This window comes from Tachypleus tridentatus, chromosome 8 (genome assembly GCF_004210375.1).
Source record: "Tachypleus tridentatus isolate NWPU-2018 chromosome 8, ASM421037v1, whole genome shotgun sequence".
Lineage (NCBI taxonomy): Eukaryota > Metazoa > Arthropoda > Merostomata > Xiphosura > Limulidae > Tachypleus > Tachypleus tridentatus.
The window spans coordinates 86468040-86491545 of NC_134832.1; the positions used below are offsets into that span (position 1 = coordinate 86468040).

Here is a 23506-nt window from a genome sequence, read left to right on the forward strand (position 1 = left end):
ACGAAGCTTCATTCAATACCTTCAATCGTGTTTACCATATTCAGTGCTGACGAAGTCTCATTCAATACCTTCAATAATGTATACCATATCTAATGCTGACGAAGCCTCATTCAATACCTTCAGTCATGTTTACCATATCCAATGCTGACTAAACCTCATTCAATACCTTCAATCATATTTACCATATCTATTGCTGACGAAGTCTCATTCAATACGTTCAGTCGTGTTTACTATATCCAATGATGGCGAAGCCTTATTTAATACGTCAGCTCGTCAAGCCAACTAGGAAATAAAAAACACGATAGTAGTCTTGGCGGCATTTGTAACATCAGTTGGATGAATAGCAACTGTAATGGTACGAGCTGAATTAAATATATGAAGTGTAAATATTATTGATTTTATTTAAGTCATTTACGTACCAGAATTACCAATAGAATTAATAACACAGTATTATTTATTATTTTTAACACCACTTGAACTAACTACACTATCACCCAGAAGGACAGCGAGCTAACTTTCAAAGTACCTGCATGAAATTTTTTCATAACGTGTATTCGCTAATTAATGCAAATTCAATCACGACGACGAGTTGAAACGCAGAAAATTTGCGTTCACTTCTTCTTTGAATGTATACAGTTTCTTCCGTGCTAGGTGGAACAGTCTAATGAGTAAACAGTGTAACGCCTTTGCGTAGAACAAAAAGGTAATTAACACTTCCACCCTGGGCCCCTGACTGTAGGCGAAGCTTCATCTTCTGGTGCCATAAGGAAAATAAACGACGGGTCCCTACATCTGAGTCAGACGAAACCTGAACACCAGAGGAGTTAATAAAGGCGATAGTCAGCTAGCTAATATTATCCATCCCTTCGACATAAAGTGGACCCGTCCTCTGACTTAGATTTCTTGCTTGTTTGATTACTCGAAGCCTACACTTGTCATTTAAGTACACGCGCTGTGTGGTTAGTCTGTCACCCTTAGGCTCTTTCCTTGACATGAGTTAAATTCCGGCCCGTTTGCTACTGAGTTACAAATATTTCCCTGACAAACTGTCTACGAGACATGCAAGGTGATGGCCCTAACTTAAAAGACTCAGAAGTGACATATGAAATATTAGGAATAAAACAAACGAGAAGAAAGATCAAATGTTTTTATAAGTGATGACCTGGTACGAGTCCAATGTATTTACATTAGTTTGATACTGCTCTGTGAAGACTTCATTCAGAACTGGATGGAAATATATAACTAGAAAGAAGTATGTTTACCATGAAACGTAACGGAAGCCGTAGAAAAAGGTCACACATTGACTGAGTTTAATTGAAGTCTGTCACATGAAGAATTCTGGTAAAGGACGAAGCTTTGGTTAAATGCTATGGGAAACTTTTTTCCAGTGACGCTATTTTAACAACAACAAAAAAACAGTGTTTCATAAGCATGACGTAGGCTTAGAGAATGTTAAAGCCGAAAACCGAGAGAAGCGTTTTAATAATTAAAGTACCCAAGGACTTTCACTCGCGTTTGTTGGCATTTTGATGTGAAGTTTAAGGGTAATGATACTGAAAGAAAGTACACCAAACTACAATTAACTGTAATATTGTTAAGAAACTGAGATGAAAAGTGTTTGCGAACATACCGTTTCCAAGATTAGTAGTAACAGAAAATTGCCAAGTTAACAGTTCTCAATAAGTTGGATGGAAAAACCATAGAAATCGATCTGTGACAGACACCTTCAGATTAATGTTGAAATAGAAGTATCTCAATCAATGTAACTCCAAAGTAATGCGTTTGGGGGGCTGAATGTTAACCCCCGGACGTGAGGTTCTTGTGTAAGCTTTAGATCCATTAAGTTGGTGTATACACGTGGAATTCATGCTGCAGAGTGCCTAACAAGGCACATCCTGCAGCCTTTTAAATTACACATATACTTCTACGGATGGTGAAACAAGAAAGCTGCGAGTTCTCTACTTGGACCTACCCACCTTTTGACGTCAATCTGTCCATTCTCAAGCGTGTCAGTCTGGTCAACGATGATCACAGCATGTTTGCCCCATCCTGCTATGTCCAGTGCAAATGTACTTCTGACCAGGAATATGAATCCGACAACTCACTTACCTGGGAAGATTTCTTCGGTGAGTTTAGACTTGAGTTATAAAACAAAACGTGTGCATTGATTTCTTGTAATTCATATTACTGCATGAGTCAAAATTATGCCGTCTATGACAGAAATGGGTACAGTTACGTTATGTGTTGTGACATAAGAAATTCGAAAGCGAAATGTATCATGAAAATAATCAATGCGCTACTGCAGTATTACAGGCCAACATTTCGTTAATATCATAACACGAAGTTGTGTACTGCGTTTCAAAAATAACAATGCTAACGACTTCACTTTTATCATAAACAAGTTTCCACAGGTGTGCTCAAGGTCTAAGCTGCCCACGTTATTAGAGTTTGCGTCCTTCTCGTGTGATGTCTATTCTAGCACAGTGATTACTCACAGAGATTTGACCAACCTCTCTGTCTTTACCCTAAGATTTAAATAACTCACATATTTTTCATGTTATTTCATCATATTTTTATGCACACCTCAGGCTTTGCTACTCACACAATGTTTTTTAACCTAATCGCCATTTTTCTGTTGCATTCCTTCTTAGTCTTTCCTGTTATTTACTAATCTACTCTGTGACCATTACTAGAAGTTGAACTTCCGCATGAACTATTATAACGATTGTCATTTCGCACCAGCTAAAAGCTGTGTAATGGTATTTCGTTTTACCAATAATACTCTGGAGAAATAAGAAAAAAAATGTGTAGTAAATAAGATGACGTTAACTTGCGTTAACCACTTGGCGATTTGCAGCAAATTAGGACAAGTTATTTTTGTAATCCATAAATGTGATAAAAAAATGCAATCAGTTAGTAACTAAAACTCTAAAGAATACTTTTACCTATCAGTGAAAACAAAAGTGAAGATTATTTTATAACTTAAGTAACAAGCTTACTACTGAGCTCAGTTCATTGTGTTGTAACTTCAGTTTACAGGAGAGCATGCAGGTTAATCTGAACTCACAACTTTATCAGTGACTCAACAATAAAATAGATTCTGTTATTGTATAGATATAGATAACAACCCACAGCGAACAATATGCAGTGAAATGTTATATCTTTTAAAAACCCATAATAAGCCAGCTAAGAATTGAGTGTTACAAAATTTTACATTGTAATTTTGTAAAGTTTTATAAAGTATTATTACTGTATGTTTTATTGCTAATATCTATAAAAATAAAATGGCTGTGCCTACGTTATTTAAATGCAGTTCTACCCTTAGTTTTTCAGTATAACCAGTGATCTACCTTTCGAGTTAAGAATCACTCGTTTATTTTGCTAGTGTTTATGATTAGACGAGTGTCTTTCGTTAATAGAGTTACTTCGGTATCGTTAGAATATGTATGCACATTTAAAAAGGGGGTAAGATACAATAAAATTAATTTTACCGTGATTATGAATAATTTGTGTATGAAGGAAGAATACATGGTATATGATCAGATATTACCTATATTGTACTACATTTTCAAAACAGTACAAAGTTTTATTAAAAATGTTATTCCATACAAGTAAACTGAGTGCAATGTTTTCCTTTCGTAGAAAAAAAAAAGCTTATTTTCAGATGCGGGAAATGTTCAGAAGATAATAATTGTCCCATATATTCAAAAGATACTTTAAATGATACTTCAACCTAATCTTTTGAAGACCCGAGCTGAAATTCATATTACATTCGTGGTATAAACGGTTTTGTTTATCGTTTCTAATATTTAAGCACGGCTTCAAAATGTTTCAGATACATAATGACTGAGGTGAGCGATACATCCATGGCAGGAAACCGAATCTTCCATATCTGAAGATCTGGTTCTTCCTGATTCTACTAGTTAAGCTCTTGTCGTCATCCTTCTGTTTTTGTGTTTTTCTTTACTAGATAGTTTATATAACAGTAGTCTGAATGCGGTTCCCAGAACAATTGAGCCATAGCTTACTGCAGTAAACATTGTATCTTTATTTATTAGTTATAGCTTCAGAAGTCGTTCGCCGTGTACAATACAGTTATTGTTCTCAAATATTCGTACTCGATCAGTATAAGTGTATATGTATCACAGTATATTCTCTTTTTTATCGGCAAGCATTGCAGAAAAACGAATGTATGTTGCGGAATGTATATTTGTACATGGTAAACATTATTGAGACAAAACTAGGATATACTTAGTATCGAAAAAAAGTGTTTAAAATTACACCTTTCACATAGACTCTCTTCTCGTTTATATATTGTCTGTTTAGAGACGTATATTAAATTGAAGCAGTTGCCTTAAGCTTGGAATGTTAAAATCCATTATGATAAAACTTGCATGTATGTAACAATAAACTAACAAACAATGACTTATAAACATAATGAAGTGATTTATTTTAGGGAAAACATGTGGTATGTCCCCCCAAAATAAATCACTTTATTATGCTTATAAATTGTTCTCTGGCAGCTTACTATTATTAAATGTTCAGAGCTATCAACATAATATTACACTGGCTTTGTAAGTAGTGATGTTAACAATCGCATATAAGAGTCCTTAGTGATTCATGATATGGTATGGCAACACTTATATGTATTATCATTTTTTGGCAGAATTTCTAATATGTGGTTATCTTTTTTTCGTACGGTATGTAAAACGTTTCCATTTGAAAGCCCTTTGTTTATGTTATCATGTTTAATATTGTCCATTATGAAATGTTGTGCACGTGAACGTAACAAAAAAGTAAAATAAAGTTTAAAGTCATTGAAAATGTATATACAGTGTTTGTAATCGACCCGCCTTTTATTGCATACGGGCACTAACTTGGTTTTCATTTCACTTTAAATGTTGTATAGTATAAAGCAGGATTTGCTATCGTTCTTTAGATTGTATTGAGGCGCCACATTCGAGCTTTAATAGTCATGTCATTCAACTTATTGGAAATACGAACACTTTCATGAAGTTTAAAAGTTGGAAATTGCTACATTATTTATTATTTAAAAGTAATGAAACTTAATTGTTTTTTAGGACTTAAGACGTAATTTTTACAAATCTTCCGTTTTCTCATAATTACATTACTTTATAAGAACACTTCAAAGATTTTTATTTATTCCTTCTTTACTAAAATCACTTTTGAAATCTATAAAATACTTCTATAAAAACTATACCAAAATGGCAAAAGGAAACTAAAAAATTATTGTTGACAACTTGTTGTTCAACTATTCCTAATATGAAGGATGTGCTTGCTATAACTAATTGCCCCCCGTTAGGACAGCGGTATGTCTCCTGATTTACAACGCTAAAATCAGAGGTTTGTTTCCCCTCGGTGGGCTCAGCAGATAGCCCGATGTGGCTTTGCTATAAAAAAACACACACGCTATGACTAACATTATAACGTTATTCCGTAGATTAGCAAAGTTTGAAAACCTCCGGAACTACATCGATCAAATTATAAAGCAGGTTGTAGCTACTTTCGTTATACATGAATTAACATGTTGGTTAACGAAGGACGAAATACGATATTTGGATATTTCACTTTTACACAGTAATAGAAATCAGTGATTGAAGCCAAAAATGTCATTGACTGGATTAATATACCATTAAAATATGTTTCCATGACAGTACTATTTGCCAAAAATTAGTTTACTTTATGAAAAACAACAACAAAAAAACTCATTTCAAACTGGGGTATGCATTGCCAACTATAGGAATCGAATCTCAATTTTAGCGTTGTAAGCCCTGAAGGGGGAGAGAGTTCACTTCAAATTTACTAGTCGAAGCTGGTATTGTATTTAATAAATTATGTTATGCTAAAGTATTTTATCAAAATATGAAATGAAAAGTAACTCTTTCGAAAATTGTTCACACATTCTGGGAACTTTATATTGATTTTGTAAGTTTTGATTTTACTTTATTATGTGTTTAACCATCACAGGACGAGTTAACTCTTTGTTGATGGTTTTATATTGATATTTGATTTTTTGTGTCTAATTTATTGCTTTATAAATTTATTATTATTATTATTATTATTTCATTGTGCCGTTTTTCTCTACACAAGATTCGAAATATTTTTCTATTTTTCAAGTGTGTTTACTTTTTCATGATGACACATAACAAAACACCACAAAAATTCTAAATGAGTAAGCAATTCCAGCCCATCCCCGTCGCACCAAACATGCTCGCCCTTTCAGCCATGGGGGCATTATAATGTGACGGTCAATCCCACTATTCGTTAGTAAAAGAGTAGCCCAAGAGTTTGCGGTGAGTGGTGATGACTAGCTGCCTTCCCTCTAGTCTTAAACTGCAAAATTAGGGACGGCTAGCGCAGATAGCCCTTGAGTAATTTTGCGCGAAATTCAAAAACAAACAAAATTTCAGCCTTCAAATGAAAACTTGTAAGACTCTCATTATTTTTTAAATCTTATCACAGAGTCTACAGTTGTTATGTGTTTCCTTCATTTTTAATGTTTATTCATTAAAAATAACGTTAGACTTGCATATTTCAGTTTGTTCAAATAATAATATATTTTGGTTTTTACTTTGTTTTCCTATTTCAGCACAGAAGCTTTAAATAAGCAGTAATGAAACTTGATATAATTTGACATTTTTTATTCTTTATCTAACAGAATGAGTCATTTTATCTTATTCTTCCCCCACATCTCTGCTCTTTCTTCAACTATTTTTTCTCTGTCTTGGTGCACATAGTTGTCGCTTTAGCTGGTATGGGTTCAAACAAGAACTATTTTTACACACACAGTTTGGATAGAGTTTGTTAAGCTTTGTACCATTTGTACACACCCTAGTATATATATATATATATATAAAAAATAGAAGAATAAGTCATTGTTTGAAATGTTTAGGAAATTGTCGGCCTTTTATTGTTTTTTTTTCTCTCACATTTGTTTCATTTGCATTTATATTTTCTTCACCCCCCAGTGGCTCAGCGGTATGTCTGCGGACTTTACTGCTTAAAACAAGGTTTCTATACCCGTATTGGGCATAGCACAGATAGCCCATTGTGTAGTTTTGTGCTTAATTCAAAATAACAACAACATTTGCATTTAAATTCTGGTGCTGCTGAAATATTGTACCCCGACAGGACAACGATAAGTGTTCGGATTTACAATGCTAAAATCGAGGGTTCGATTCCCCTCGGTGTTCACAGAAGATAGCCCCATGTGACACTTCTAAAATAAATACATATTGCTCGATTGAAACCACATGGAAATTAATTTACAGAGGAGAAATAGTTGGGGATGGGTAGATAACGAATTAGCCTTACGATAAATACACATGCAACATTATTAACTGACCACCAGAAATGTAATTTCATACGTCAGCGTTTCCTGCCTTTTTGTTGTTGTTTTTTCTGTGAACGCAACATTGCAGGTTATGTAACATTTTTTTTAAATTTTAAACAAATTCACCATACAGTAACGTGATACTTCCTTCCACGTGGCGCCTCTGAGTCCTCGGAAGTCATGTAAGGGTTTGGATTCCGCGTGGCGAATTCGTGTTGTTATTTACTAATTTCATTTCCATTTTTCGTGTCTGAGCACGTGTCAGTACAGTAAGTCACGATATGTTTGACTGTTGTTCAAGCAGATTTAGATTCTCTGGGCTTTACTGTTTGGTTTCTTTAAATCAAAGGTACTGATTTGAGTTTCACTAGTCATAAAATGAACGACCTATCTTCTCGTAATTTTCACAACTCTGATGATGTTAATACCGGTTAGAACCACTGCACCATGAGACACTTATAATAATCGTAACACAACCTGGGATTTTAGAGCATTTCTGCATTATTAACGTACTTCGAGATCTCGTGCACATGGTCAACATATTGAGTTAATAAGAATAACTGGAAACTTAAAAGAAATACAGGTGACTCCATCTGAAGAATAGCTTGAAACTTATTAACAAAGAAATATAAGTGATTCGACCCAAAGAATAGCTTGGAACTTTACAAATAGATATAACTGACTACACCCCAAAAATATATTGGAACTTAACAAAGGGATATACGTTTTCCTCCCCTGTGAATAACTTTGAACTTAACAAAAATATAGTAGTGACTTGATCCTCCCCTATAACATAGCTTGAGTTTATGATTGGTTATTCTGTAATAAAATGTATGGAGATTATTTGGTTGAAATATTGACCAAAGTTTAACTTAAGTATTTTAACTCAAACATCTTTTGTTTGCTTTTAGATTACATGTCTAATCCAGTATTTCATAAATTGATTTAAGATCTTCAATTCTAAAAATTAATTTAGCCTAATATACATTTAGTGGCCAATTTACATATTTTAATGTAATAAATAAAAATAACCTATGAAGACCTAAATTTACTGAACTGTAAAGATAAAATTCCATGTGATACTATAATGGAACTCTTGCTTATATTATACTGAAAAACCCTTTTTATTACGCGATGTGCATCCCTCAAGTTTACGAAATTTTAATCCTATGTGTATCTAGAATTGCGATAAGGGTCAAAATTTTCCTGTTTTGTCTCCGTTTCCCGTCACGGAGAACTTTATATTTCTCCATTCTCAGGGTGCAGTCATGAATACGTCACACGCGGATCTAATGCACTGGCGCCATAGGTAATCGTCTATTGTATAATAATATGGCTGTTTTATTGTATCAATAGTATTACAACTAATTTAAACGTCACTTCTAATACAAATAATCCTTAGAGAAACAGTTTATTTAATGAAAGGAAGCTTTTATGTGGGTAGAAATTTACGCACACAAATATATATATGTATATATACGATATATGAAGTAAATTCATCAGTTTGAATTGTTTTAAAAAATGCCTTACTAGCATCTCGTGAGAAAAGCAGAAATGGGAGTTCCAGTAAAAATATGACAACCCACTTAACGACATAAAGATTAAGCCTTAAGGTGGGTTTTTGTTGTGGAAGGTAGGAACGTGATAATTTGTTAATTGTGCATCGACAAGTTGTTGTAGTGAATTGACTTTAGCTAAATCGACAAAATACTTGTGAGAGGTCACATAAGCAGACAGTTCAGTAATGAACAGGAATGGACGTGTAACGTTTTGTTTCAAAGTATGGAGGGAGTCAAAGTGAAGGAAGAAATGGCCAGCCTATGATAGTAGGCCGTTGCGTGTAAAGAATAATTTATAGATTGATTTTTGTCATTGCGCCAATTATTTAAACAAAATAGATATATAATATATCGGACAGAATTTTTACTGCCTCAAAAGTTTCATGTAAAGTATAGTTTTGGAAAAGTACTGCCATTACAAAATTTTTACATTACGTATCTTATACTACGTTCTTGCGAAACTGCAAGTGTAAAACTTAACAATGGCGGTTAGAAAAAGTAGCGTAATTGTTATAAGTTGTTTTTTTTTCGATCCAAATAATTGTATTGTTCGATAACTTACAAAATTATTGATGGCCAACACAGTCTCTTAGTACATTTTTTCTCTCTTATATAAAACTTTTACTTTAAACGTGAGTTATTTGTTAGTGTAAAACTTTGAGACTCAGGAATTTCCACTAAGAGGCGGAGAAGTTCAAGGCCAACTCTTCTATGGCTGAGTTGCTATATTGTTCTGTTTTGTTAAGTCTCGAGTTAGAACAAGCTTCAGTCACAACGAAAGCTTTCATTTGATCCTAGTCTAAAACCGGTAACTTAATCAGTAAAACGTGTTTCGACAGGACTCTCCACTTAAGTATTCAAAAGTGGATATCTTAAGAACACTGTGTTACAATAACAGTTTCGATGCTAATGTACTGGTATCGTAACACCTCCTCGCAATCTTACACTATGTAACACAGATTTTGTTCCTGGATAGTATGTGTTATATCTTAATTGCTTATGTTGTAAAAGTACAGAAAATGGCCATTATTCCCTTCAAATTTTGCTTTTGTGACCTGGATAATGAAATTTAGAAACTAACCTATTTTCTATGTAAAAACGAGCAAATTTGAACATTTTCATTTACATAAGGTCTGAATAAAACAACATATGAATCAAGATATTTACAAGTTATACAAAAATGTTTAGAAGTGAGTAGTTTTTCGAGAGTTGCGACTGTAATGTAAATCACTTAAACGTATCAGCCCCCAAATATAGTCTCCCATCATGTTTTCGTTATACGCTCCCAGGTCACAAAAGCAAAGTTTGAAAAGAAAAATAGGTCTTTTCCATTTACTTTAGACATAAACAATTTGGAAATAACACTATCTGCCCAAGAACAAGAAAAAGTAAAATTTTTGTTACATATTGTTATGTAAAAGTTAGCTTGCTAAAAGCTTTTGATTCACTAATATATGTACATCTGTTTGTGCCCAATAATACAAAAGTATGACATTCATTTACGCCCAGAGGTGAACTTCAACCGGTAAAAAATACTTTGTAAATTACTAAAATAAATATTTTGTATCACATTAAATAGAGTACTCTAGTACCAGCTTTCCAACATTGAACTATGCTTGAAAATTACAAAGCAGCTTAAAAAGGCTTTTCTAGATAATTCGCTCCACAGGTATACTGAGTACCGACCCACAGTTTTTAAACATTCTGTCCTGTTTTATCCTGTTGTTGCCTTATCTGTATGCGAAGATGTGATATAACTTATATATAATACCATGTTGGCTCTACCACTCGTATGGTACTAATACGTTCACATCAATTATTAGTAGTGGAATACAAAAGTAATATGTACTTTAGTTGTTTTTAGTTGTTCTATGTATGTGTGACTATAAGTGTTCTAGTTCTTGCTGCAAAAGATACGACAACAAATATAATATCGCATGTGTATTTAAATAATTATTGCATTGAGCTTTTATGTTGCTAGATATGTGTTATAATAAGAAAGTATAGATGTTTTTGTTTTTTTCTGACAACAAACTAGTGTACATATCGAATGGACAGTTGTTTGCCGAAGATCTGATTTAGACTGTAACGTATTCTCGCTATTTGCTTTTGATTTGACTTGTTCCAGATTAAGAGAACATTATGTATAACATCCTTTCAGTGCGCATGCGCAGCCCACATTAGTGTTGATCATTTCAATATCAAAATAAGGGAATATACCTGCTTAAGGTATCACTTAACGTGCCAGTGGAAAGATCGAAATCCATATTTACTTACTATGTTTGGTTGTTTCTTGTTGAGCACAAAATTATACAATGGACTTACCTGTGCGTTGTCCACTGTAGGTATCGAAACTCGTTTTTAGCGTTATAAGCCATCAGACTAACCGCTGAATCTCGGGGGTGTGTATACAGTATATTCTATTCTGCAGTAATGTTCCTCACGAGAAACCAAAGGGCAATAATCGAGAACAATAGGTGTCTAGAACAAAAGGAATGTAGTTATATTCCTTGATCAAAATTCTGTTGTCAAAACTACACAAAAGAGTAGAAATGGGTAGGTACGAAAAATTTTGGCAAAGATAAAACAGTCGCTTCACTAAACTAAACCAAAAAAGGGGAGATAGTAAATATGTTTTGTGTACTATCTCGACACATATATTAAAATGCCTTAAAAACTATTATATGTACATGACACTCACTTTCATAAATACAAGAATTTTTGTCTAGTAATACATATATGAAGAGTGTGTGTGCTTTCTTATAACAAAGCTACATTGAGCTATCTGCTGAGTCCACCGAGGGGAATCGAACCCCTGACTTTAGAGTTCTAAATTCGTAGACTTACCGCTGTATCAGCAGGGAACATATATATGACGAGACACTCTATATTGAGTGATATTGCTATCCCAGACCGCGCAGCGAGCACAGAGGAAAATATGTTTGAAAGTGAATGTTTAGAAAAATCCATGTAATTGATAAAAGAAAACGAGTTTATGTATGATGGGTTATTAACCTTATGTAGGCACGCATCTACAGAGAGAGAAACAAGCATACAACGGGAAGAAGGTTCTTGCTGCATTACCTGAGAACGAAAGTTGAAATCCGAAAACTAATTCGTTTGAACCGGAAGATACCAGTAGAGAAACAATTGTGACTTTCTTCTCATGTTTGAAAAAAAAAAAAAATGACGTCACCTCGTTACTGTATTATTAATAACGTTAAAGGTTTATCTCTGCTGCACACATTACACTATATAAAAAACCTTGCAGTCAAGTTGATACGGTTAATGTATCCTAGGCTTACTGGTATTGTGCTGTATTATTCTACATGAACTAGACTCATTTGAAACATAACGGGAGTTTTAATGACCCGTAACATTACGTGGTCAAGGTTAAACAGTTTGTCTCAGTATTCAAATACACGAATGCTATGTAACAGACTCTGTAAAACCCGTAAGTAGCCTCTTTGATCTCACACCAACGTCTTTATGTTGTTGTTGTTATTCAAGTAATAGAGAGGGCTAGCTTCACCTTAAGGTGAAATCTGCCTGCTTCAACAGCTCCAAGTTTGTTGTCGAGCAGAAGTGTCATTCAGAAGAACGGGCTACTAGGTTACATATCCACACTATGTGATGTATATGGGATTACGTAACCACGACAATGTATTTGGTAACAAGTTAATCCGGCTACAAAAGGCCGTCATTTATAACACTCTACAATATTACCATATCTGTATACCCCAGATAATAAGACTTGCTGTTTATGAAGTGCTTACTAGACACGTGCCGCATAAATTTGTCACACAGAAATCGGTTTGAACGAGATAACATTCAGAGAAAACTTAATCCAGCTGCGATGTTTAGAATAAAGGAGAAAAACCCACTTGTCTAACTCCTCTTTCGGGGCTTCGTGTTTACGTCGAAAGTAATTCATCTACTTCAAGACTTTGCTGGCACGTCACGTAAAACATATATTGCATATTAGTAGAAAGATTGGAATTGGTAAAAATTACACAATGAACCTATTATAGAACCATGAATATATATATGTGTTTAGAGTGTTCTATGTTCGTAGGTATTGAATTATACATTGATTACACATGTACAATACTAATTTATGGAATTATTACCCGCTATTTTGGTCGACTTGAGTGACACGTACTAAAAACACACCGGTTGTTTCCAGTAACATTTAATGGTACAAAGCAGCTAGTACCAGCTTTCCATATAGGTACAGCTCCAAAAATAGAAATATGTATAACAAAAAACTATGATAATGTTTATTGATAAAATAGTTGAAGTCTTCTGTTTTCTGATGGTTATTAGTTTCTGTAGATTGTTTTGGAAATTAAAACGTTTTTAATAAAATGAAACATGAACTTTGTTGTTTTGAATTTAAGCACAAAGCTACACAATGGGCTATCTGTGCTCTTCCCACCACGGGTGTCGAAACCCGGTTTTTAGCGTTGTAAGCCCGCAGGCATACCACTGAGCCACTGGGGGAAAAACATGAACGTTATTATTTGTCTTTAACATTTAGTATACATATATATATATAATGTATAATACTTTTAATGATTTTCTAACATTAAAGATCTCCATATTAAAAGATCCATACTGACTTCATTCAAACTGTTTCATCGCATTTAGTTCTTTACAAAAATAAAAGAAAAATTTAGTATGATTTTCGGATGATTTTTCTTTATTTATTTTCACTTAAAATTGTAATTTTTCTAGATCAAGTGATTTGTACATGATCCAAACAACTGATTCTCAGTATGTTTAAATGTACAACTTAACTGGGATGTGGCAAAATAAAAACAGTAGACAACGTAATTACCAGGAAACACATCCGTGAACATAAGCTAATTAGATACACTATATTCTTATAATGCTATTATAACGGTCCGAGACTATAACTAACATTTTAATATTTGCGGTAGACTTATGCTGGCAGGAATTAACAAACAAATATTTTATATTTGAATGTGATAAGTGCATACAGTATAAGTTGCAGATTACGACTGCTCTGTAGGATTTGTGTGTGGTCACGTGGAAGAAAGCATATCAGCACACATATTCTATGCCACTTTATCTCTGCAGTTTAGTTATACCAAAGGTAATACACACATAAAATTTAAGGATGAGTTAACCAAAGCTAATAAAATTTAAATAATATTCTATAAATTTATACGTTTCCATACGCTTCTAAACCTTATTGATAATGTAGGAGGTATAATAAATATATTTAATACCATAAACCCTATAACTTGAGCGCTATACAAACTGTTTTAGTTTCTTCCAGCCTTTACGATTTGTTTATTTAAAGCGAAGGAAACTCAAAAGTTGTTGTTGTTGTTTTTAATTTTTTGAGACAAACTTTACAAGTTTCATGTAAACATTTTAAAGAAAGCTCTTTCTGGAGGAAAAGGAAGGAAGGCACACTTTGGTTCAAGTGTCTAAACTTGTACAGACATTTTGTACAGATTTTTATGTTTAACCGGTGATTGCTTGTTTCTACAATTCGTATATTTTGAACTACGTGTGCGACAGAGAAACAAACATATGAAACATATACTTTCTGTGTGAACTACATTAACTGTTGGGTTAATTCAACATGTCACAAGGCTTCCAGAAAGTATACTTGTCTTCCGTAACATAATAATAATGAAGGATTTAACTCTGTGTTTCATGCGTTTGGTGAATCATAACTCGAGAAAAAAGGAAGATAGTTCGACAATCAGACTTGGCTGCAACATCTCAAAAACCCTTTACAAGGTTAATGACCCACTTTTTATCTAAAGACTCCAAGTTCATGTGACAAATTCATTGCACAACATTAAAATGCTGTCCTTCCCACGACATCAGAGTACTTACTGTTCATCAGTTCACTTGATCTGTTTCTGAGATAATTTATCCGAAGCAGTTGATGAGCGTTTACAGTGTTGCTACACACACGCTCTTAATTCAGTCCATGTGTATGTTATTCTATCAAAGAAACATTAAAAGGTCAGCGACATATACAGTGCATCGTTATTCACAAAGAAATACATACTGCAGTTGCGCTCTAACATCTTAATGAATACACTAAAAGAAAGTTCAACGTTTGTATAGATGGATAAGATGATCTACAAGCTTTACATTAAAATTTGAAAACTATTACATAAAGAAAGAAATCGTACGTTGGTTAAACATTCAATAATTATATTATGCATATTTGTATGTTTACATATAGCAGGGATTCTCTGACGTTTCTTGCTTCACCCTGTTTGCTAATATTTCCCATCCTCACACACAAAGTAATAGAAAACTACTGGAAACACTCTTTAAGATACTTGTTATCGCAATATTTTCTATGATCTAGGGGGCCCCAAATTGAGAAATGCTGTTTCTTAGTAGGAATATAGGAATATATATATATATTGCAAAGTAAAATAGAAACTTGTATCACCTAGCAGAATGTGTAGGAAGCTGTACAATATGTTAATTTTTTTTTCCAGATGTGGTTTAACTTGTACAGACTCTTCACTATCATAACCATTCTGTTTATCGTTTTACGATATATTAGGCAAAATCCAGGAGTTAAATGATGCATTAAAGTTTTCTAGCGTGCAGGTCAACCTAAAGATGACCTAATATTTTGATGAGTAATAAAATCGAAACCCTCCTCCCCAGGCTTGATATTGGTGGTGCACAAAAATATAGCTAATGAAAGATGGAAGAGGTCTCATACATTAATTTATTATAATTCTGCTTAAAAGAATTTCAAGTGCTTCAGCCATTAAGGATTTCCTCTTGTTTTGTTTGGCTTAAATATAATTTTAATGCAAGGACCTTTGCATCAGTTTTTGATTTCAATAGGTATTTTAGAGTGAGGCTACAATACTGTTAATCTTTTGACGTCATTTTATTGGCCAGTTTTCCTGCTGTGAGTTATTAGTATACTACATACAATTTTGGTATAAGCTTTCAATAAAAACACAGCCGCTTCTTTCAAAGAAACAAACAAGACATATTAACCATCGTTTTTACATTAGAAATGACTAATGAAAGTAATTGGTCTAAAATTAGAAGGCATTTTGAGATATTTTTCAGGCTTAAACAAAGAAAAAGCACTATATCAATGCCATTAATCATGAAATGCTTCATCTTAATATATTTATTGGAGATAAAAACAGAAGATGACTTTAAATATTACGCAGCATCATATATTGGCTGTGATCTTGTATATTGCTAGACTAATATCCAAATATTTTTAGTTCCACTAGAGCAGATAGGTTGAATATATAAAGTAATCGTTTTAGCTCATGCATTGAAGGCCAATAATCTAGAGGTGAAGTGGGATGTGTAATAATAAGAAAGGTATTCTCCAAAGGTGGAGATGTTAGAATCATGGAAAGAATGAACTTTTAGACGTTCAAGTAATTTTCTGTTAATGAAATACTTCTTGACGATTAGTCTTCAATATTGATGGGGGACGGAGATTGTACTTCTCTTACGTTTTCCGAATCGTCTCCAACCACATTTGAACTGGTGGATTAAAATATATTGGAAATAAATCTGACAGAATATTTCTTCTGAAATTGACAACTGATTTAACGAGTTTTATACGTGACATACTTTTTGTCAATCAGGTGTCCACAATGGACGACAATACAATGGTTATATGTACAGGCTTTATAAATATTATACGTAGCTACAAGGATAACTTGGCCTGACAGTGCATCTGTAGAGTCATTAACACGTAGTAGATTAATGGCAACTTGATTAAACTCTGATGAAGGATGGGCCATTCACTGTGGCACAACAGTATGGTGGCGCTAGCTGGGGTCAGTCTTTCAGAATTATCAGAAAGTGAGTATTGCCATGTGAAATTTCATCTACCTTCTAAGAAGAGAAAGGTAAATGAATGGACAATTGTATAGTAAGTAGTTAATGCCTGATTTAAGGCATAGAAATACAGGTATTGAAGAGAGAAAGAAGCTATTTGTTATAATGATACTTCATAGGCTTACTTACTCCAACGTGACATTGTCTATTCAAGTTTCCCAGTGAGACAAAGGGAGATGTCTACTGCACGTCGATATCATTAAGGCGTAGCTGCTGGTAACTGGTACAGGGGATATAATGTGATAGTAGGACAATAGACTCACTTACAGCAATAACCACCAGAGATGTCATAATCATAGAGAGAATGTGCTGGTCACATAACTCGTGGTAATAGTATCGAGCAGTTTCAAAAATATCTCCTGTGAACACATACGCAGAGGATGGTAAAATTCTATCAAGACCCTGTCTCCATCTACATTAGTGTAAAAACTCAACAGTTCTAATTTATTGGTGAGGAAACAAAAGTAGTCTACGTAATAGAGCTTACGATAAGTCTACGAAACGGAAACTGTTCAAACTTAAAGACTGGATATGATATAGACTAGCTAGTGTCGTTTTTTTTTTTTTATGGAACGTGGATTCACTAGACCCTTCTCGTTATTCTATAAGTAAAGTTGTCAGGTTATGAAATTCAGCAATAGCATAACACATGACTATACAAAGAACAGATTAGAAGATGAAACGACATGTTAGTGATAGATCTGAAACGCTGGCTGGACCAAGATGTTGAGAAGATATTTACTTGGTGGTTTGTTTATTTTACTTTGAGAGATTTGGTACAATTTTCACTTGGTATCGTAAACGATAAAGCACTGCACTGTTGAAAGACAGCTTAGCGATGTTTTATTTTGTCAATAGCATGTGTTTATCGCTCTCTTGTTCAACAAATTTCGTGCATGAAACTTGAAAAATGGAAGTAAAAGTTCACTGTGATTAAAGGCAAAATAATGCATGACTTATTTATGATTTTCATATTATGCTGTAGTTTACATCTGGATTATTCAAGTATAACAAGAAATAGCTTTAGTAGTTAATCCAGCAGAATAAAGAAACACCCAGCAATACGTGATGTTGTCGATTAGCCAGTACCTAGCATCGGAGTTTGAGTTTACTATTGTATTTCCTATATATTCATGAGAGGAATGGAGGTAAGATCATTCTGTGGGTGAATGTGGTATTTCTGATCCTCCCAGTCCTGGATATCTGCACAACCAAAACTTCTTCAGTTAGTTTAGAAACAAAAGAGTTTTAAAGTTTGGTGTGCAATTGCTCTGTTGTCGCTAAATCCACTCTATGCTAGAACTTTGCCTTTTGATACACTTGCACCATAAGTAACCAAAACAAGTAAATGCGTTTTTATCAACCTGTGAGCTTACCAATGGTCCTGCTTACTACTTCAGTGTTAAACATTCGTCAGATAGAAGATACACTACTTACATTATTTTCTGAAGAGAGAAACAACCTACGTTTTTCACTCTAATGCCATCAAAGGAAATTTAATTTGTCACTTCTACAGGGCTCAGCATGGCCAGGTGGATAAGGCACTCGACTCGTAATCTGAGGGTCGCGGATTCGAATCACCGTCACACCAAACACGCTCTCCCTTTCAGCCGTGGGGGCGTTATAATGTGACGGTCAATCGCACTATTCGTTGGTAAAAGAGTAGCCCAAGAGTTGGCGGTGGGTGGTGATGACTAGCTGCCTTCCCTTTAGTCTTACATTGCTAAATTAGGGACAGCTAGCACAGATAGCCTCGAGTAGCTTTGCGCGAAATTCAAAACAAACAAACAAACACTTCTACAGTTAAGCTTAGAAGATAGAGAAAAACATTTTTTGAGCCAACTCTTTGGTGCATTGCAGACACTGAGGTCATCTGCGTGCATGTTTTTCATGATCAAATAATCCCTATCCAGAAAGGATTATGGAGTACTGTAAGATGGCTAGAGCAGTATCACCTCACCACCAGGCCCTCAAAAATATCTAAATTTTTAGAAACAACAAGAAGGCTAATAAGGTAATAAAGATTGCTGGAAAGAAGAGACAGGAGCTAGTGGAGATAAAGATAACTTCACAAGCCACCACTGTCACTCCAAGAACAACACTAATCACTATTTTGCCCTGGACCACGAGCATTTCTTCTACTGCACACCTGCCTCAATTACAACTTCACGAAGTTCCTCCACTATAAGCAGAGAAAAAAGTGGAAGACAATTTACAAATTCTGCGAATTTAAACATAATAAAAGTTGTCTTGGTTTTAATAATGAGATTTTCATAATTCAGCCACACAGGTTTAGAAAATAGTATTATTTTTTTTCTGCCACGTAAGAATTTGTTTTTACAAATCTGAGGGAAAAAAGACTTACTTAAATCAAATTATTATTTTATTTTACACAACAATCAAATTTTATTATTGTGTTTGGTAACAAAAATACAAAAACTGGTGAAAATGGAAGGACATTGATGTCAAACGAATATGTACCCATTCATCATTAATGTTTTGTGAAATCTTCACCTATTTAGTCTCAAAACTAAATGTTGTAGTCTTTTATGTATTGCGTCTGAAGCATCTTGTTTCAATGATCAATAGTAATCATCCATCATGCTAATGTTCCAACTTCCCTGATACTTCCTCTACATTTCCCTGATGTATCGATGAAACCTTTCCCATTGTTTGTCTCTGACGGCACCGAGATTTTCAGGAAAATAGTCAGAATGTAACTGTAAGAAATGACGTTGTAAATTCATATTACAACGCAACTCTTTGAATTTATGAAACAGGTTATTTACAATATTTTCGTAATTTTTGTCCTTGATGTTTCCCAACAAATTTTCGATAACATCTTTAAAGACAATACACGCTTCTTTTTCAACTTTCTCTGTATTACTTTCGAACTGTTCATCCGAAGTCAGTTTCCTAATCTGAGACCCTACAAAAATCCCTTCTTTAAGTTTCGATTCTGAAAGAGCTGAGAATAGCCGACATAGATACTTAAACAATTGCTATCTTTGCATAATGCCTTTACAGATCGCTTCACCAATCGCAGTTTTATGTGAAGTAGAGATAATAGGACTTTCATTGTGTCAACCAAACTTTCACATTAAACGTTTTTTTATCCTGGTATCAGGCTGATTCTCTGTGGCCATTGCTTCTTTATCCAGTGCTGATTTCGTGTTCTGCTGTTCCATTCACACAATAAACATGGAAAATTGTATAATCGTATTGTTGACACGACAACATATAAAGGACTTTTAAGTCGTCACAAAGTAGCCAAACATGATCTTTGTATCAAGAAGTTTGAAATTTACGTTTTTTTCAAATGAACCGAATGATCAATAGGAACAGATGCATATATGCTACCATTGTAAAAAAATAACACCTTTCAGAGTTCTTTTGTGAGAATCAAACAAGAAACACCACTCACTTGGTTCATAGACTGCAGCTCCTAGCATTGATACCAATACAGCAATACTGTTGCAACAAACCAGTGAACTTTTTTTGCGAAAAATATAGTATAAACTATTTCACGATTTCTGTACCAATAAAATGATGTCCCTGAAGAAAACCAGCTTTTAGCCCAAAATCTAGATATTAAAATATCTGAAGAATCCGTTTGAAGGCCCAAATCATTGAAATCACCTTGTATGAAAAATTGTGGTTCACTAGACGTTTTAAGTTGAAAATAATCCTTATCATCATTTCTATTCACATCAGAATCAAATGAAACTGTGTTATCATTATGGAATTTGATCTAATATGGAGACTTTTATTGATTTCTATTATTAATTTTATTGGTTTATTAAGGCTTAAAGAGATCGCTTAGAGATGTTTTTACGCATCGTCAACATGGACTTGAAATGTTTATTTTGTCAGTTTATATGTAATTCATGCTTTATTATTTATGATGTGACGTTTCATACTTGTATGGAGATTGATTAGTATGTGTAAGGTACAATGAGACCCGTGCATGTCATACTACTACCACTATATGTAACGTCACGTTCCTTACGTTTGTGCAAACTGTTTGGCTAAGGTCGAATTTTAGCTTCGAGATCGCAGATTTTCACTTTGTATTTTGATTATGTTTTATAGTTTAATGTACAGTAGAGTCATCTTGTGATAAAGAATGGAAGTATTGTAGTATTTTCACCTGTAATTCAAATTTTATATTTATACATGGCCAATATTAGAAAAATTCATTCTATCTTAGTACATAAAAACTGACACACCTGTGACTGATTTGTTAAAATATGTTTTAGATCTGTAGTTTTATTATAGGGACAGTTAAAAAAAGGCCGGTGTCTTCTGTGTAACAAGAAATGTAAATATTTTCTCTTTATTGTCTGTCCTGTACTTTATCTCAAGAGATAGGTGGAGAAATAATAGTCATATTCCTTTGATTTCCGATGGTCGTGTCTGAATTACCTTACAACTGATCTAGTTGTTGTGGATCTGATAGCGTAAAGGTTGATGAAAGTGTATTTAAAATTATAATTCTAGTAATTATTAACAACGAAGTAAGGATCTGGTTCTAACTGTAAACAGAAAGTCGAGTAAACAAGCGTTGAACCTTTTTTTTAATCTTCAGCACGTTAAAGTCGATTTTTGTGTGTCTTAACTCCAGTCTTTGTTTCCACGTCATCCAATCAAAGTGTTACGTCTTGCATCGTACTATATATATTATATACTGCACTTTGTAGTTTTGTGATTGTTAAATAGTTTAATAACGAAGTTTGTTGTGGCTGGTCTATTACGTCACAACACATAACTCGAGAATCAACATCCTTATCTTACTTTTCTTTGCAACCTCTGGTTGTTCTGTGAGAATCTAACTGCTTGTTACAAAATTGAATTACTACAGCGTGGAAAAAATTGAGTAAAATGTTATTACTCGTGTACCGATCAGCTTGCCGTTCTTGAGGATGGCATATCCTATCTTGTCTAAACCCCTCGTATAGCTTGTTCAACTTTTTATGTTACCAGCTGTTCGTCCGTTATTGTTACATATAAGTCCCCCGCTAGGACAGAGGTAACCCTACGGATTTACAACGCTAAAATCAGGAGTTAGATTCCTCTTGGTTGGCACGACAGATAGCCCGATGTGGCTTTGCTCTAAGAAAAACAAACACACTTAGTTACAATATTTTTTCTCTCTGTACTGATTATGTTATTGTTTTTTGTGACTAATTATTTTATTTCTTACATCATTTTTCTTGCTCCTTGTACATGTACTTGTTTTGTCTGTTTTTAGTTATTTCTCAGAATTTAATTTTGACACAGATCTTCACTATTACAGCAATTTTCTATGCTGTGTATTTGTTTGTTTTTGAATTTCGCGCAAAGCTACACGAGGGCTATCTGTACTAGCCCTCCCTAATTTAGCAGTGTAAGACTAGAGGGAAGGTAGCTAGTCATCACCACCCACTGCCAACTCTTAGGCTACTCTATTACCAATGAATAATGGGATTAACTGTAAACATTATAACGCTCCCGCGGCTGAAAGGGCTAACGTGTTTTTTGTGAGGGGGGTTTCGAACCCCCAATCCTTAGATTGCAAGTCGAACGCCCTAATCACTTGGCTATGTCGGGTTAACTGTAAAAAAAAAGAGTAATATCCTAATCTTTTTAATTAGTTTAATACCTGAATAAATGATACAAAAATTAAAAATGTTTATCTCTTGATAAACGAACAACATAAGAAGTCATTTATTCTTCTGTGTCGTTTTACAAAGATGACTCTTTCGATTTGAATTTTCCTGAGTCACCTTTTTCGTAGGGGTGAAAAACTATATTACCACAAATATGTATACATCATAAACGATCTATTAATAATAGTACTTTGCCCATCAGAATTTATAAATTTGTAAATGCCTATGAGGCCGGGCATGGCCAGGTGGTGAAGGCGCTCGACTCGTTATCTGAGGGTCGCGAGTTCAAATCTCCGTCACACCAAACGTGCCCCCTCCCTTTCAGCCGTGGGGGCGTATAAGTCACTATTCATTGGTAAAAGAGTAGTCCAAGAGTTGGCGGTGGGCGACACTGCTAAAGTACACTGAATCGCTAGCTCAGATAGCCCTTGTGCAGCTTTGCGCGAAATTCAAAAAGAAACAAACAGATGTCTATGGAACTTCTAGCTTGATTGCAAAGTGTTTACATAGTAGTAAAATGTAGTAGTGCTTCATCTGAATCTATGAAACTTACCTGAATATTCTTTTTTTTTTTTCAGTTTGTTATAACAGAGTGTAGTTTAATATTTCTTTTTCGGTATCAGTCGATTATTCCGATCACAATTGTATTTTCAAACAAAGGGCAAGGGTTACCGTAAACGAATTATTAAAAGTTATTGTTGTTTTTGGGCAAACCTACACAGTAACTATTTGACTTCTGTCCACCGTGGGACATTGAACTTCAGATGTTTTTAAACTTACTACTAAAACACTGATAGACAAGCATTTTAAGAACTTAGGAAAACTCAACATATGGGTTATGAACTGATAAGTTGTCTGGTGCCGTATTTACTTCCGTAAGATAATAAAAGTGAACAACTTAGTGAACTGTGTAAAATGAATAGTCTGGTAGGCGAAGTTAGAAAACCGCCTACTAGGACAGAATGAAGGAAACTTTATATATCACTTTTAGTTTTAATAGGACCAACTATTTCGTGTTCGAGATACCATTCAGTGTTTCTTGCTGATCTGGAAAC

The 23506-nt window shown here is 34.2% G+C and overlaps 1 protein-coding gene across 1 annotated transcript in view; it reads left to right on the forward strand.

The window, feature by feature from the left end:
• Positions 1–529: 529 nt before the first annotated feature.
• The window catches only part of LOC143223952 (uncharacterized), a 90113-nt gene continuing 67136 nt past the window's right edge, over positions 530–23506 (forward strand). Inside the window, exon 1 of the mRNA XM_076452424.1 lies at positions 530–2126. Within this exon, the coding sequence (XP_076308539.1) occupies positions 1931–2126 (196 nt within the window). The 5' untranslated portion in view covers positions 530–1930. The remainder of the gene's footprint in view (positions 2127–23506) is intronic.